The following is a 16822-nucleotide window of genomic DNA, read 5'->3' on the forward strand; positions in this document are numbered from 1 at the left end:
AATCGAGAGCGAGGCGTTCAAAGGGCCGAGAAGCCTTGACCAGGTGGGCCCTGTCTGATCTATAGAAGTGCGGTTTGCACTCCGCACAAATCGGGCAATCCCTGGTGATGGCTTTTACCTCCTCAGTGGAGAAAGGCAGATTTCGGGCTTTGACGTAGTGGGCGAGCCGGGTGATCCCCGGGTGGCAGAGGTCATTGTGGATGGCTTTCAGGCGGTCGTTTTGCGCGCTGGCGCACGTACCGCGGGACAGGGCATCTGGGGGCTCGTTGAGCTTCCCCAGTCGATACATAATGTCGTATTTGTAGGTGGAGAGTTTGATCCTCCACCTCAGGATTTTATCATTTAAAATTTTGCCCCTTTGAGAGTTGTCAAACATGAAGGCAACCGATCTTTGGTCGGTGATGAGGGTGAACCTTCTACCTGCGAGGTAGTACCTCCAGTGTCGTATAGCCTCCACAATGGCTTGTGCTTCCTTTTCGACCGAGGAGTGTCGAAGTTCCGAAGCGGAGAGAGTTCGGGAGAAAAAGGCGACTGGTCTCCCTGCCTGATTTAATGTGGCTGCGAGAGCGACCTCTGAGGCATCGCTCTCTACCTGAAAAGGGACAGATTCATCCACCGCCCGCATGGCCGCTTTGGAGATGTCCTCCTTGATCCGAGTGAAGGCCTGACGAGCCTCATCCGATTGAGGGAAGAGTGTGGCCTTAAATAGTGGGCGGGCTTTGTCCTCATACTGAGGGACCCACTGGGCATAATACGAGAAGAATCCCAGGCACCGTTTGAGGGCCCTGGGACAATGGGGGCGAGGGAGTTCTAAGAGGGGGCGCATACGGTCCAGGTCGGGGCCCAGGACACCGTTTTCCACGACATAGCCGAGGATGGCTAGTCTGGTAGTGCTGAAAACGCATTTCTCCGTGTTGTAAGTGAGGTTGAGTTTCTGGGCAGTCTGGTGAAATCGATGGAGGTTAGCGTCGTAGTCCTGCTGGTCATAGCCGCAGATGGTGACGTTATCCAAGTATGGAAACGTGGCCCGCAGCCCGTACTGGTCCACCATTCGGTCCATTGCTCGTTGGAACACCCAGACCCCATTCGTGACGCCAAAGGGAACCCGGAGGAAATGGAAGAGGCGGCCATCGGCCTCGAACGCCATGTAGTGGCTGTCCTCCGGGCGGGTTGGGAGCTGGTGGTATGCAGACTTCAGATCCACCGTGGAGAAAATCCGATACTGGGCTATCTGATTCACCATGTCTGCAATCCTGGGGAGGGGGTACGCATTGAGGAGCGTGAACCGAATTTTTCCCCGGTCTTGACGACGACCACCTGAGCTCTCCAGGGGCTGTTACTGGCCTCTATGATCCCCTCACGTAGGAGCGTCCGGACCTCGGTTCTGATAAATACCCTGTCCTGCAGGCTGTATTGCCTGCTGCGAGTGGCTACGGGTTTACAGCCCGGAGTGAGATTGGCAAAGAGTGGAGGGGGGAGTTTCTTAGCGTTGCTAAACTGCAGATAGTGAGTGGGGGTAGGGGTCCGCCGAAGCTGAGTGTGAGACTTTTGAGGTTACACTGGAAATCAAGTCCCAGTAAGAGTGGGGCGCAGAGTTCGGGCAGGACGTATAGCTGAAAATTCGAGTAGCTAGCGCCTTGGATCGTTAGAGTTGCGACGGTGCGCCCTTGGAGGTGAACAGAGTGGGAGCCCGAAGCGAGGGAGATAGTTTGCCGTGCAGGAAAAACAGGGAGTGAACAGCGTCTTACCAGGTCAGGATGTACGAAGCTCTCGGTGCTCCCGGAGTCGAAGAGGCACGGTGTACTGTACCCGTTGATTTTAACGGTCATCATCGAGCTGTGGAGGTGTTTCGGACGCGACTGGTCCAACGTGACCGCGTTGAGTTGCGGGTAGTCGGCGGCTCGATCAGCTGTGCTGGAGTGGCCCCGTGATGAATGCCCGCTGAGGTCGCAGTCTTCGATTTGAGTTTCTGAGTTTGGAGAGGATGGAGCCCAAGATGGCCGCCCCCGTGGATTGCACGTGGCGGGCGGCGAGGAAGATAGCGTCCAAGATGGCGGTCCCCATGAGTCGCACGTGGCCGGCCGCGTGGTGGGGTGTTGCCAAGATGGCGGCACCCATGGGTCGCACGTGGCGGTTGGGGGCTGAGTCGGAGTACGGGCCGCAGCGTTACGGGGCCTGCGAGTTCGGGGAGCGAGTGCTCTGGGCTGCGGGAGAGTTTGGAGAGGGGGATTTCTTCGCCAGGCAGACGCGGGCATAGTGTCCTTTGTCACCGCAGCTGTTGCAGGTCGTGTTGCGGGCCGAGCAGTGCTGCCGCGGGTGCAGGTGCTGTCCACAAAAGTGGCACGCTGGTGCAGTATAGTGGCTGGGTGGCCGCGCAGCGCAGGCCTGGGGCAGTCGCTGGTCAGGGGCCCATGACGGGGTCGTGGGGTCCGCAGGGAATGAGGTGAGGCTGCGGAATGAGACCTCCATAGTAGTGCCGAGTTCTACAGTGTCTTCTAAGTTTTGGGCCCCCTTCTCAAGCAACCACTGGCGCACGTAGTTGGACCTGAGGCCTGCAACGAACACATTTCGGACAGTGAGTTCCCTGTGTTCGGCAGCAGTTACAGCTTGATAATTATAGTCCCGGGATAAGGCTTTTAAATCGCGCAGGAATTCTTCTAGCGATTCTGTGGGGCGCTGGCAGCGAGTCGTAAAAACGTGGCACGCGTAGACCTCATTGATGAGCCTCACGTACATTCTGTCGAGCAGGGCCAGGGCCTCCGTATATGAGTTGGTACAATTAAGTTGAGTAGAGATACGATGGCTCACCCTTGTGTGCAGTAGGCTGAGTTTCTGCTCCTCCGTAGTTTCTGATGTACTTGATTCAGCCAGGTAGGCCTTGAAACATCTGAGCCAGTGTGAAAAGATTTATTTCGCCTCTGCATCCTGTGGGTCGAGTTCCAGTCGATCAGGTTTGAGGGCTGATTCCATCGTCGTTTTTTACTGTTTCTTAAGATGATTAAATTGATGAGACCATCAATTCACGCGACACGTGGTTAGAAGTGAACAGTGGTTTTAATCGTCTTACAACAGAGCCTGCCTGTGACGGGATGAACTCGAGATGAACTGGCAGCAGGCTCACAGCACTGATCTTTATACTTCCGGCTGGGGGAGGAGCCATGGGCGGAGCCATGGGCGGAGCCAAGGGTGGAGCCCAGTACAAACTCTTCATCTCCCCCTATGGGCAGGGCCGCGCGATTACACACAATCCGGTACAGAGTACAGGCTCAATACATGTGGTACAATACAGTGTGAATTACTGAAGTTTATAATTCACCACAGTGGGTATGTTTGGTCCGGCCTCCTTGGCACCATTCACATCTATCCTCCATCTCTGGAAACAACTAACTCATTCGGGTTCTTGTTAAGTGGGCTCTATGTACCATTTTTAGCTGTGTTAGGTTGAGCCTCGTGCATGTGGACGTAGAGTTGACCCTGTGCAGTGTTTCGCTCCAGAATCCCCACCCTATTTCGAACCCCAAGTCTTCCTCCCATTTCCTCCTTGTCGTGTCCAGTTCGGTGTCGGCCCTCTTTAGCAGTCGTTCGTACATGTCACTATAATTCCCTCTGCCCAGGATGTCTGCATCCAGTAGCTCTTCTAATAGTGTCTGTTGTGGTGGTCGTGGGTATGTCCTTGTTTCCTTCTGTAGGAAGTTTTTAAGCTGCAGGTATCTGAGTTTGTTGTTTTAACTAGTTGGAATCTCTCCGTCAATTCATCCAGTGTTGTGACCCTACCGTCAGTGTATAAGTCCCTTATTGTCAATGTCCCCCATCCTGTCTCCACCTTTTGAAGGTGACGTCAGTGATTGCTGGTGTGAACCTGTGGTTATTGCAGATGGGAGCCTTGACATTTCGGTCAGTCCGAATTGCTGCCGTAGTTGGTTCCATGTCTGGAGGGTGGCAACCAACACTGGGCTGCTGGAGTGTTTATTGGGCATGGATGGGTGTGCCGCCGTGGCGAGGGCCCGAAGAGAGGGTCCTCGCAGAAGGCCTCTGCCGTGCGTATCCACTCGGCTTCTGGCTCCTTTCTCCATCCCATCACTCTTTGTGCTGTCACTGCCCAGTGGTAGTATTGTAGGTTTGGAAGGGTTTGCCTTCCCCTGGAGTTTGTTTTCTGTAGGACCTTCTTTGTGATCCTGGCATTATTTCCCCCCCATACAAATGCCATGATTAATTAGTCCAGTGAGTTAAAAAAAGGCCTTGCGGATATAGATGGGATGGATCTTAGTAGGAAGAGGTACCTGGGCAGTACTTTAATTTTGATCATCTGCACTCTCACTGCCAGGGAGAGTGGGAGTGTGTTCCATCTCTGCAGGTCCTTTTTGACTTCTTCCTTCAGACTGGTCAGGTTCCATTTGTGGACCCCCGTCCAGACATGGGCTATTTGAATCCCCAGGTAGCAGAATTTGTGTTGGGCTTGTTTAAATGGCAGTCCCACCAGTGCTGCCCCTCCCCCTTGTGGGTCCACTGGGAGAATCTCGCTTTTGCTCATGTTGAGTTTGTAGCCTGAGAAGGCCCTGAGCTCTTTCGGGAGCCCAATGATTCCGTCCATGCTGCTTTGTGGGTCCGACATTTAGAAGAGCAGGTCATCCGCATAGAGAGAGACTCTATGCTCTCTGCCTTCTCTTTGGATCCCCCTCCAGTTCTTTGCTGTTCTGAGTGCGATCGCTAATGTTTCGATCGCCAAGGTGAACAGCAGCGGGGACAACAAACATCCCTGCCTGGTGCCCTTTTACAGCTGAAAGTATTGGGAGCTAGTGTTGTTTGACCTACGCTCACCATGGGATCGTTATACAGGAGCTTCAAAGTGATCTGTATTTGACCAAGGTTTTCAGCCACCGCATCTTTCACCACGGCCTGTATGCCCATTTTGGGCAGCACGGTAGCACAATGGTTAGCACTGTTGCTTCACAGCACCAGGGTCCCAAGTTCGATTCCCGGCTTGGGTCACTGTCTGTGCGGAGTCTGCACGTTCCTGTGTCTGCGTGGGTTTCCTTTAGATTCTCCGGTTTCATCCCACAAGTCCCGCAAGATATGCTGTTTGGTGAATTGGCTTTTAAAGCAGACCAAGGCAGGTCAGCAGCATGGTTCAATTCCCGTACCAGCCTCCCCGAACAGGCGTCGGAATGTGGCGACCAGGTGATTTTCACAATAACCTCATTGCAGTGTCAATGTAAGCCTACTTCTGACACTAATGGTTATTATTATGATTATTATTATTAATTTCTTGCAGATGCTCTTTCAGTGCCTCTGATAGGGATGCTGTCCAGTTCCCAGTGAGGGAGGGTTTTGTACTTGGCTGGTCTGCCCTTTTCGCTCCGGCGAGATTTGCTGGTCCGCTCATCCGATTGCCTCTGTTCCAGACCTTTTCCACTTCTTGTCTCTGTATGGCCCCTGGACTGGCTTTTTCCCATCATTTGTCTTTCTCCTTCTCTCGTTTCCTGTCTTCTTAACATTTGGGGAACAAATCAGTGGGATCTTTGGTGAGTTTTGTTAAAAAGTGATTGTGTTACGGATCTGCGGGACCACCTGACGTGTGATTGCTCAGCCCAACGTCATCACCGGTAGCTTCTACCCCGAAGTTATTGAGTATGTTCAAGACAGAGATAGATAGATTTCTATTTCTTAAAAATATCAAAGGATATGGGAATAGTGCAGGTAAATTGAGTTGAGGTAGGAGATCAGCCAGGACCTAGTTAAATGATGAAGCTGGCTCAAGGGCAGAATGGGCTGCTGATGCTCCTGTTTCCTATGATTAGTATGAGGGGCTACAGGAGGCAAAACATGTTGTGGTTTTGTAACCAACTGTTTACGCACAAGGATTGAGAAGGTCACTTGAGGAGGAGGGGGGCAGTGCTGTCGGTGAAGACAAAAGCAAGAACTCAAATTGAGCCTGAAGGCCTGGTGTTTGCAACTTGTACAACCCCTCTTCCAAGCCTTGACTCTGGGTGGAGGATATTAATGTCCATTACAAAGATACTGTGGCTAAAATGCACATCAGAGGCTGGGAATTCTGTATCCCTAAAACTTGTCCACCATCTGCAAGGCAGAAGTGTGATGTAATGCTCTGTATTTGTCTGGATGAAGGCAGTTCCAACACTTATGAAGCTTGACACCATCCAAGAAAGCAGCCTACTTGATTGGCATCCAATCCACTACCATAAACACTTATTCCCTCAAGCACTTGGGATAGATCCTCTTCATCGACGGGCCTTAAGGTTCAACATTAGGTCAAGCTGAGCAGAGCTCAGAGTGTACTATTCCCTCCAACACCGACCGTCCACTGCTCTTACTGTCTCCACCATCCACCCTTGCTCACTTGTGATTTGTGAGGCATGAAGTGAGAACAAAACTCTCTTCCTTTTTGGTGCCACCAAATTGCGAGTATCTGAGCTGATACACAGCTTGCAAGGGTGTTGTGATGGTGTACCTTCATAGGGTAACACGGGTACAAAGTTTGCTGAATGGCAGGAAACCGAGAGTAGTGGTGAACCAGAGGAAACATTTTAGTGGACTTCCCCAGGGGCCAGTGTTAGGACCTTGCTCTTCCGGATATACAGTAATGACCTAGACCTTGGAATACATGGCACAATTTCAATATTTTCTTATGACAGCAAATTTGGAAGCATTGTGAAATATGAGGTTGCTAGTGTTAAATTTCGAAAGGACATAAGTTGGTGGAATGGGCAGATAAAGTGGCAGATTAATAAAAAGAAAATAGAAGTACCCAATTTTTTTTTTTCAATTAAGGGGCAATTTAGCATGGCCAATCCCCTACCCTGAACATCTTTGGGTTGTGGGGGTGAGACCCACGCAGACACGGGGAGAATGTGCAAACTCCACACGGACTGTGACCCGGGGCTGGGATCGAACCCGGGTCCTCGGCAAAGTGAGGCAGCAGCGCTAACCACTGCGCCATCGTGCTGCTCGTAAAATGGCAGATGAATTTAATGCAGAGGAATGCGAAGTGATTAATTTTGGTCGGAAGAACGTAGAGACAATAAAGGGTACATTTTGAAAGTGGTGCAGAAGCCGAGGAACCTGGGCATAAATCATTGAGAGCGCAGTTAATAAAATGTATGACATCCTTATTCAATGCCTTTTGGCCATCCAAATCTTTATGACATCCTGGGTGTTTTATATAGGGGCACAAAAGCAAGGAGGCTATGTTAAACTAAATATGTTAAACCCGTATAAACACTGGTTCAAACTCAACTGGAGTATTGTGTCCAATCGTCCGGATGCTACACTTTAGAAAGGGTATGAAGGAACTTGGGGGGGAGGGGGGGGGTGCAGAAAGGATTAATGAGAATGGTTGCAGGGATGTAGAGCTTCAGTTACATATATATATATTGGAAAAGTTGGACTATTCACGTTGGAGAAGGCTAAGAGGAGATTTGATAGAAGTGTTCAAATTGGTGAGGAGTCTGGACAGGGCAGAGGGGATAAACTGTTCCCACTGGTAAAAGAGCAGGGACAGGTTTAAGGTCATCAGCAAAAGAAGCAATGACAACATGAGGGGAAATGTGTTCATAGTTATAACCCGCACGTATCTTACCGGGTGGGGATGATTAACTACCCTGCAGAATGCGAGCTCCGCAGATAAGGGGGCAGGGGACCATTAACAATACTTGGGTTTGTGTAAGTAGATCGACTAGAGGAGACCCAGTAGGTAACTCCTAGAGCTGTATATAATAGTAATTGTAAAATAAAGTAAGTTTTATTTTGACCTACTCAGTGTGGACTTTTGGTTGCCCTTACAAAATACAGCTTGTGTTTAGGATCTGGAATACCCCAGATGCAGTGGAGGCAGATTCAATTGAGGCATTCAAGAAGGAATTAGATAATTATTTGAAAAAGAAAAATGTGCAGGGCTATTTGTAAAGGTTCCAGTGGAACTGCATCTGCAGGAGGAATGCAAGTACAGGAAGGACCGATTGGCCTCCTTCTGTGCTGTAACTATTCTATGATTTGAAGTGTACTGAGAAGTAAGATATGGATATATTTGCAAAGCTACTTTACAATTCTGATATTTAGTTACTGAATACCAATTGAATCGAAAGACTGTTTTTGTTTGGATGGCCCTCAAGTGCGCTCTTTTGCTCCCTCTGCTGGCTGCAGCCTGACAACACAATGGAGGCAGCGCCATCTCGCGGCACATGGCCGCATGACAGTGGCGCCAGCGGCCGGAAACCTGATCAGCGCCACTTGGCGACAGCACCGCGCCGTCTCTGAGAACTCAGCTTTACGGCAGCTGCTGCAGCATGGCGAAGTTAGGGAAAGTGGGGGAGGACTGTCCGCAGCCAGCCCCGGGCATTAGGCAGAAACTCTCCTTCCAGCAGGCCTGTTCCCTCATTCAGAGCCCGTACTCGTGCCTGGTGATGGACACCTGCAGGAGGCACATCGCCCTCTCCCCCATGTACCTGAAACGGCAGAGATCCGGTATCGAGAGGCAGCTCCGCACTGAACTGCTCCGGTTCTCGGAGAGGTGAGGAAGGGAGGGTGAGGGAGGGGGAGGGGGCATGTGGGGGGAGGGGGCATGGGGCAAGGGAAGTGGGGCGAGGGGGCAAGGGAAGTGGGGGGAGGGGGCAAGGGAAGTGGGGGGAGGGGGGCAAGGGAAGTGGGGGGAGGGGGCAAGGGAAGTGGGGGGAGGGGGCAAGGGAAGTGGGGGGAGGGGGCAAGGGAAGTGGGGGGAGGGGGCAAGGGAAGTGGGGGGAGGGGGCAAGGGAAGTGGGGGGAGGGGGCAAGGGGGAGTGCGCATGGGGGTGTGAGAGGGGGCAAGGGGGGTGGGAGGGGGCAGGGGGGTTGGGAGGGGGCAAGGGGGGCAGAGTGGGCAAGGGGTGGGGGCAGAGCGGGCAAGGGTGTGGGGGAGAGTGGGCAAGGGTGTGTGGGGGAGAGGACAAGGGGGTGGGGGGGAGAGTGGGCAAGGGGGGGGGGGGAGAGTGGGCAAGGGGTGGAGGTGAGAGTGGGCAAGGGGTGGGGGGAGAGTGGGCAAGGGGGTGGGGGGGGAGAGTGGGCAAGGGGGTGGGGGGGAGAGTGGGCAAGGGGGTGGGGGGGAGAGTGGGCCAAGGGGGTGGGGGGGGAGAGTGGGCAAAGGGGTGGGGGAGAGTGGGCAAGGGTGTGTGGGGGAGAGGACAAGGGGGTGGGGGGGAGAGTGGGCAAGGGGTGGGGGGGAGAGTGGGCAAGGGGTGGGGGGGAGAGTGGGCAAGGGGTGGGGGGGAGAGTGGGCAAGGGGTGGAGGTGAGAGTGGGCAAGGGGTGGGGGGGAGAGTGGGCAAGGGGGTGGGGGGGAGAGTGGGCAAGGGGGTGGGGGGGAGAGTGGGCAAGGGGGGTGGGGGGGGAGAGTGGGCAAGGGGGTGGGGGGGGGAGAGTGGGCAAGGGGGTGGGGGGGAGAGTGGGCAAGGGGGTGGGGGGGAGAGTGGGCAAGGGGGTGGGGGGGGAGAGTGGGCAAGGGGGGGGGGGGGGGAGAGGGGGCAAGGGGGTGGGGGGAGAGTGGGCAAGGGGGGTGGGGGGAGAGTGGGTAAGGGGGGTGGGGGGAGAGTGGGTAAGGGGGGGTGGGGGGAGAGTGGGTAAGGGGGGGGGGGGGGAGAGTGGGGCAAGGGGGGGTGGGGGGGGGAGAGTGGGCAAGGGGGTGGGGGGGAGAGTGGGCAAGGGGGTGGGGCGGGGGGTGGGGCGGAGAGTGGGCAAGGGGGTGGGGGGGAGAGTGGGCAAGGGGGTGGGGTGGAGAGTGGGCAAGGGGGTGGGGCGGAGAGTGGGCAAGGGGGTGGGGCGGAGAGTGGGCAAGGGGGTGGGGCGGAGAGTGGGCAAGGGGGTGGGGCGGAGAGTGGGCAAGGGGGTGGGGCGGAGAGGGGGCAAGGGATGGGGCGGAGAGGGGGCAAGGGCGGGATGAGAGGGCAGGGGGCAGAGTGGACAAGGGTGTAGGGGGCAGAGCGGCAAGGGTGGGGGTGGCGGGGATGGGGGGGTGAGAGCGGGAAGGAAAGGGGGTGGGGGAGTGCGGTCAAGGGGGTGGGGCAGAGCGGTCAAGGGGGTGGGGCAGAGCGGGCAAGGGGGTGGGGCAGAGCGGGCAAGGTGGTGGGGCAGAGCGGGCAAGGGGGTGGCGGGAAAGCGGGCAAAGTGGTGGAGCAGAGAGCAGACAAGGGAGTGGTGGGTAAGCGGGCAAGGGGGTGGTGAGAGAGTGGGCACGGGGCTGGGGGGAGAGCGGGTGGGGGGGGAGAGAGCGGGCACGGGGATGGGGGCAAGCGGGCATAAGGGTGGGGGAGAGCAGGCAAGGGGGTGGGAGGAGAGCGGGCAAGGGGTTGGGGGGGAGAGAGTCGGCAAGGGGTTGGGGCAGAGAGCGGGTAAGAGGGTTGGGGTCGAGAGCAGGCAAGGGCGTGAACAGGTAAGGCAGATGAACTTAGAGCTTGGATTAGTACTTGGAACTATGATGTTGTTGCCATTACTGAGACCTGCTTGAGGCAAGGACAGGATTGGCAGCTAAACGTTCCAGGATTTAGATGTTTCAAACGGGATAGAGGGTGATGTCAAAGGGGTGGAGGAGTTGCGCTACTGGTTAGGGAGAATATCACCGCTGTACTATGGGAGGACATCTCAGAGGGTAGTGAGGGTATATGGGTAGAGATCAGGAATAAGAAGGGTGCAGTCACAATGTTGGGGGTTTACTACAAGCCTCCCATCAGCCAGTGGGAGATAGGTCGACAGATTTTGGAAAGGAGTAAAAGCAACAACAAAAGTTGTTGTGATGGGAGATTTTTACTTCCCCAATATTGACTGGGACTCACTTAGTGCACGGGGCTTAGACAGGGCAGAGTTTGTAAGGAGCATCCAGGAGGGCTTCTTAAAACAATATGTAGATATTCCAACTAGGGAAGGGGCTGTCCTGGACCTGGTATTGGGGAATGAGCCTGGCCAGGTGGTAGAAGTTTCAGTAGGGGAGCATTAAGAATGGTCCTAGGGTGAATGTGCTAAATTGGGGGAAGGCTAATTATAACAATATTAGGCGGGAACTGAAGAACATAGATTGGGGGCGGATGTTTGAGGGTAAATCAACACCTGACATGTGGCAGGCTTTCAAATTTCAGTTGAAAGGAATTCAGGACCGGCATGTTCCTGTGAGGAAGAAAGATAAATATGGCAAATTTCGGGAACCTTGCAAAACAAGAGATATTGTAGGCCTCATCAAAAAGAAAAAGGAGGCATTTGTCAGGACTGGAAGGCTGGGAACAGGTGACGCCTGTGTGGAATATGAGGAAATTAGAAGGAACTTAAGCAAGGAGTCGGGAGGGCTAAAAAGCAAGAGGGTAGCCAGGGAAAGGGTTGGCCCACTGAAGGACAGGGGAGGGAATGTATGTGAGGAAATGGGCGAGGTACTAAATGAAGACTTTGCATCAGTATTCACCAAAGAGAAGGAATTGGTGGATGTTGAGTCTGGAGAAGGGTGTGTAGATAGCCTGGGTCACATTGAGATCCAAAAAGACGAGGTGTAGGGCGTCTTGCAAAATATTAAGGTGAATAAGTCCCCAGGGCCTGATGGGATCTACCCCAGAATACTGAAGGAGGCTAGAGAGGAAATTGCTGAGGCCTTGACAGAAATCTTTGGATCCTCACTGTCTTCAGGTGATGTCCCGGAGGACTGGAGAATAGCCAATGTTGTTCCTTTGTTTAAGAAGGGTAGCGAGGATAATCCAGGGAACTACAGGCTGGTGAGCCTTACGTCAGTGGTAGGGAAATTACTGGAGAGAATTCTTTGAGACAGGATCTGCTCCCATTTGGAAGCAAGTGGACATATTAGCGAGAGGCAGCACGGTTTTGTGAAGAGGTGGTTGTGTCTCACTAACTTGATAGAGCTTTTCGAGGAGGTCACAAAGATGATTGATGCAGGGAGGGCAGTGGATGTTGTCTATATGGACTTCAGTAAGGCCTTTGACAAGGTCCCTCATGGCAGACTGGTACAAAAGGTGAAGTCACATGGGCTCAGAGGTGAGCTGGCAGAATGAATACAGAACTGGCTAGGTCATAGAAGGCAGAGAGTAGCAATGGAAGGATGCTTTTCTGATTGGAGGGCTGTGTCTTGTGATGTTCCACAGTGTTCCATGCTGGGACCTTTGCTGTTCGTAGTATAAATAAATGATTTGGAGGAAAATGTAACTGGTCTGATTTAGTAAGTTTGTGGACGACACAAAGGTTGGTCGAGTTACAGATAGCGACGAGGACTGGCAGGATTTAGATCGTTTATAGACTTGGACAGAGAGATGGCAGATGGAGTTAATCCGGTCAGATGTGAGGTAATGCATTTTGGAAGGTCTAATACAGGTAGGGAATGTACAGTGAATGGTAGAACCCTCGAGTATTAACAGTCAGAGAGATCTAGGTGTACAGGTCACTGAAAGGGGCAACACAGGTGGAGAAGGTAGTTAAGAAAGCATACGGCATGCTTGCCTTCATTGGCCAGGGCATTGAGTATAAAAATTGGCAAGTCATGTTGCAGCTGTATAGAACCTTAGTTAGGCCACGCTTGGAGTCTGGTGTTCAATTTTGGTTGCCACACTACCAGAAGGATGTGAAGGCTTTACAGAGGGTGCAGAAGAGATTTACCAGGATGTTGCCTGGTATGGAGGGCATTAGCTATGAGGAGAGGTTGAATAAACTTGGTTTGTTCTCACTGGAATGACGGAGGTTGAGGGCCGACCTGATAGAGGTCTACAAAACTATGAGTGGCATAGGCAGAGTGGATAGTCGGAGACTTTTTCCCGGGGAGAGGGGTCAATTACTAGGGGGCATAGGTTTAAGTTCCGTGGGGCAAGGTTTAGAGGAGATTTACGAGGCAAGTTTTTTTTATACAGAGGGTAGTGGGTGCCTGGAACTCGCTGCCGGAGGAGGTGGTGGAAGCAGGGACAATAGTGACGTTTAAGGGGCATCTTGACAAATACATGAATAGGATGGAATAGAGGGACACGGACCCCGGAAGTGTGGAACATTTTAGTTTAGACGGGCAACATGGTCGGTGCAGGCTTGGAGGGCCGAAGGGCCTGTTCCTGTGCTATACCCTTTGTTCTTTTGTGGGCGGAGAGAGCGGGTAAGGGGGTGGGGGGAGAGAGCGGGACATGGAGTTTGGGGGAAAGTGGGCAAAGGGGGCGGGGGCGGAGAGCGGGGCAAGGGGGTGGGGGCTGAGACGGGGCAAGGGAGTTGGGGGAGAGTGGGCAAGGGGGTTGGGGAGAGGGTGCAAGAGGGTTGGGGGAGAGGGGGGCGGGCAAGGGGGTTGGGGAGAGCGGGCAAGGGGGTGGGGAGAGAGCGGGCGGTGGGGGTGGGGGGGAAAGTGGGCAAGGGGAATGGGATGGGGGAACCATGTGGGCAAGGGAAGTAGTAGTTGAGGGGGTGATGGGGGGCCATGTGGGGTTAAAGGGTTGACTGGATGTCGGGGTAGGGTTGAGAGAGTTAGGGTAGGTGAGGGAAAGAGTGAGAGGGTTGAAAAAGTCAGGGGAAGAAGGGAACAGGATGGGGGGAAGTGAGACAGGTTGGTAGCATTTTGTGGAATTACTGCCTTTGTCTTTCCTAGTGGAGGCTTCTCAGTGCAAAACCCAGCGTTGATTGTGTTTTAAAATCCATTAAATATTGAGCTTGAGGGTAGCACAGTGTGCAGTGGTTAGCACTACTGCCTCACGGCGCCGAGGACCCGGGTTCGGTCCCGGCATCGGGTCATCGTCTGTGTGGAGTTACACATTCTCCCCATGTCTGCGTGGGTCTCACCCCACAAGCCAAGGGTCGCTAAATTGCCCCTTAACTGAAAAAAAATAGTGAGCTTGGAGTTGGCAATTTTTGAAATAATTGTCTAAATTGCTAACATGAATCTTAATATCTAGTCTCGGATGAACACAAGAAGTAGGAGTGGGATTAGATTGTACTGCCCATTGAACCTACTCGACCATTCAATACAGTCATGGCTCATCTTGGCTTCAATTCCTCATCCCTTGAGAGGCTAGGAGGGCATGGTAGCACAGCGGTTAGCATTGTCACTTTACAGTAGCATAGTGGTTAGCACTGTCACTTCACAGCTCCAGGGTCCCAGGTTCAATTCCTGGTTTGGGTCACTGACTGCGGAGTCTGCACGTTCTCCCCGTGTTTGTGTGCGTTTCCTCCGGGTGCTCCGGTTTCCTCCCACAGTCCAAGGATGTGCGGGGTTAGGAGGATTGCCTATGCTAAATACTCTTAGTGTCCCAAAAAAAGGGTAGGTGGGTTTCAGGGATAGGTTGGATGTATTGGCTCAAGTCGGGGGCTCTATGGCCTCCTTCTGCACTGTAAATTCTATAATTCTAAAAATCTGTCTATCCCAGCCGTAAATGTATTCAACGATGGGGCACCCACAACCCTCTGGGTAGAGATTTCACAAGAGAGACAAAAGTCTGACACACGCACAAACAGATTCGAAAACAGCTTCTCTGTTGTTACCAGGCTCCTCAATGACCTCTTATGGACTGACCTGATTAATACTACACTCCTGTATGCTTCACCCGATGCCGGTGTCTATGTATTTACATTGTGTTCCGTGTGTTGCCCTATTATGAATTTCTTTTTCATGTACTAATGATCTGGTTTGAGCTGGCTCGCAGAAAAATACTTTTCACTGTACCTCGGGTACATGTGACAATAAACAAATCCAATCCAATTATCCAGTTTGAGGATGAAGTTCCGCCATTTCTCGACCAAGGGGACTAGAGGGCGAACTGATTTAAAAATGATGATATGCTTGAAAAGTTATATATTAAAAAAAATAAATTTAGAGTTACCCAATTGATTTTTTTCCAATTAAGGGCAATTTGCGTTGTTCAATCCACCTACCTTGCACATCTTTGGGTGTGTGGGGGCGGAACCCACATCAAACACGGGGAGAATGTGCAAACTCCACACAGACAGTGACCAGAGCCAGGATCGAACCTGGGACCTCGGTGCCGTGAGACTGCAGTGCTACCACTGCGCCACCGTGCTGCCCCTTGAAAAGTTATATTGATAATTTATGCTAGAAAGTAAAAATGCAGAGGCTGCCATCTAATTTCCAATCATTGGAAATGTGAGAGTACTGGAGAAGGTTTTAGAGCTATGGAATTAGGGGAGACTAGCAATCCTGCATTGAACATAGGAATAGAAGCAAGAGGGGGACCATATAGTTCCTCAACTCTGCTCTGCCAATGCTGCATCTATATCTGGCATTGCTGATCAATACTGTCATTGCTGATCTTCAGCCTTAACTCTACTTTCCTGCCCACATTCTCCCTTATGCCTTGATTTCCCGCCAAGAGACCAAAAATTGGTCTACCTCAGCTGTAAATATATTCAACATGGAGCATTTGCAACCTCGGTGTAAACAATTTCAAAGGTTCACAGCCCTTTGAGCGATAGTAATGTCTCCTCATCTCAGTTTTAAATGATTGGCCCCTCATCCTAAGATTGTGCGTCTTTGTAAAAGTCTGCTTTTCTATTCTTACAAACAAATTGAATAACCTCACATTACAATCTATTTGCCATCTTGTTTGACCACGATCGCCCAACCTGTCTATATCTCTTTGCAGTCTCTGTTACCCTACAGCTCACCTTCCGTCTAGCTTTTTATCATCTACAACTTCGGACACATTACTCTTTCTCTTCATCTACATCATTAATGTAGGTTTGTAAATGGCTGAAGCTCCAGCACCGATCCTTGTGGCACTTTCCTCATCACAGCTTGCCCATTTGAAAATGCCCCGTTTACGCCCACACTTTGCTTCCTGTTAACCAAACTTGTCTCCATGCTAATTCCAGAGCTCTCATTGCCTATTAACCTTTGGCACCTTATTAAATGCATTTTGGGCCATCCAAATCTTTATGCCAACTGGTTCCCCTTTATCTACCCTATTAGTTGCATCCTTAAAAACCACCAATAAATTTGTTAAGATTTCCTTTCTTTGTAAACCATGTTTCTTGGTCTTTTTCAGACTTCCTTAATTCCAGCATTTTCCCAACTGATGTTGGCATGACATAGAAAACTATAGAAAATCGGCAGGAGTAAGCCATATCGGCCCTTTTGAGCCCTGCACCACCATTCAATATGATCAAGGCTTGGTCATGCAAATTCATTACCCCACTCCTCTCTCTCCGTACTCCTTGATCCTTAGCTGAACGGGTCATGTCCAGCACACTCTTGAATATATCAAACGAACTGGGCCCCACCAGCTTTCTGCGGTAGAGAATTCCACAAGTTCACAACTCGGAGAGAAAAGTTTATTCCTCATCTCCGTCCTGAATGGCTCACCCTTATTCCCTTAGGCTGTGACCCCCCTAGTTCTGGACGTCCTCAACATCGGGAACATTCTAACCTGACCAGTCTCATCAGGATTTAGTTGTGAAAATCATCCCTTAGATGTCGAGAAAATCCTCCATCGCATTGCTCCAGTTTTGATTAGCCCAATCAATATGCAGATTGAAGTCACGTATAATAAACTGCTATACCCTTACTGCATGCATCTCTAATTTCCTGTTTGATGCCATCCCCAACCTCGCAACAACTGTTTGATGGTCTGATCACAACTCCCACTACCGTTTTATGCCCTTTGGTTTCCGCAGCTCCACCCACCAATGTCCTTCTTTGTTAATCTCTTTAACCAGCAACGCTACTCCATCTCCCTTCCTTTCCTTCTATCTTTCCTGAATATTGATACCCCTGGAGCTGAGTTTCCATCCTGGTCACCTTGTAGCCAGGTCTCTGTGATCCCAATTACATCATATCCGTTAATGATTGTCAGCGCAGTTAATTCATC

The 16822-nt window shown here is 51.8% G+C and overlaps 1 protein-coding gene across 1 annotated transcript in view; it reads left to right on the forward strand.

The window, feature by feature from the left end:
• Positions 1-8258: 8258 nt before the first annotated feature.
• Positions 8259-16822, forward strand: part of polr1f (RNA polymerase I subunit F) — a 39257-nt gene continuing 30693 nt past the window's right edge. The window contains exon 1 of the mRNA XM_038797461.1: positions 8259-8527. Coding sequence (XP_038653389.1) covers positions 8304-8527 — 224 coding nt within the window. The 5' untranslated portion in view covers positions 8259-8303. The remainder of the gene's footprint in view (positions 8528-16822) is intronic.

The sequence above is a fragment of the Scyliorhinus canicula genome, chromosome 5, assembly GCF_902713615.1.
Source record: "Scyliorhinus canicula chromosome 5, sScyCan1.1, whole genome shotgun sequence".
Taxonomy (NCBI): Eukaryota; Metazoa; Chordata; class Chondrichthyes; order Carcharhiniformes; family Scyliorhinidae; genus Scyliorhinus; species Scyliorhinus canicula.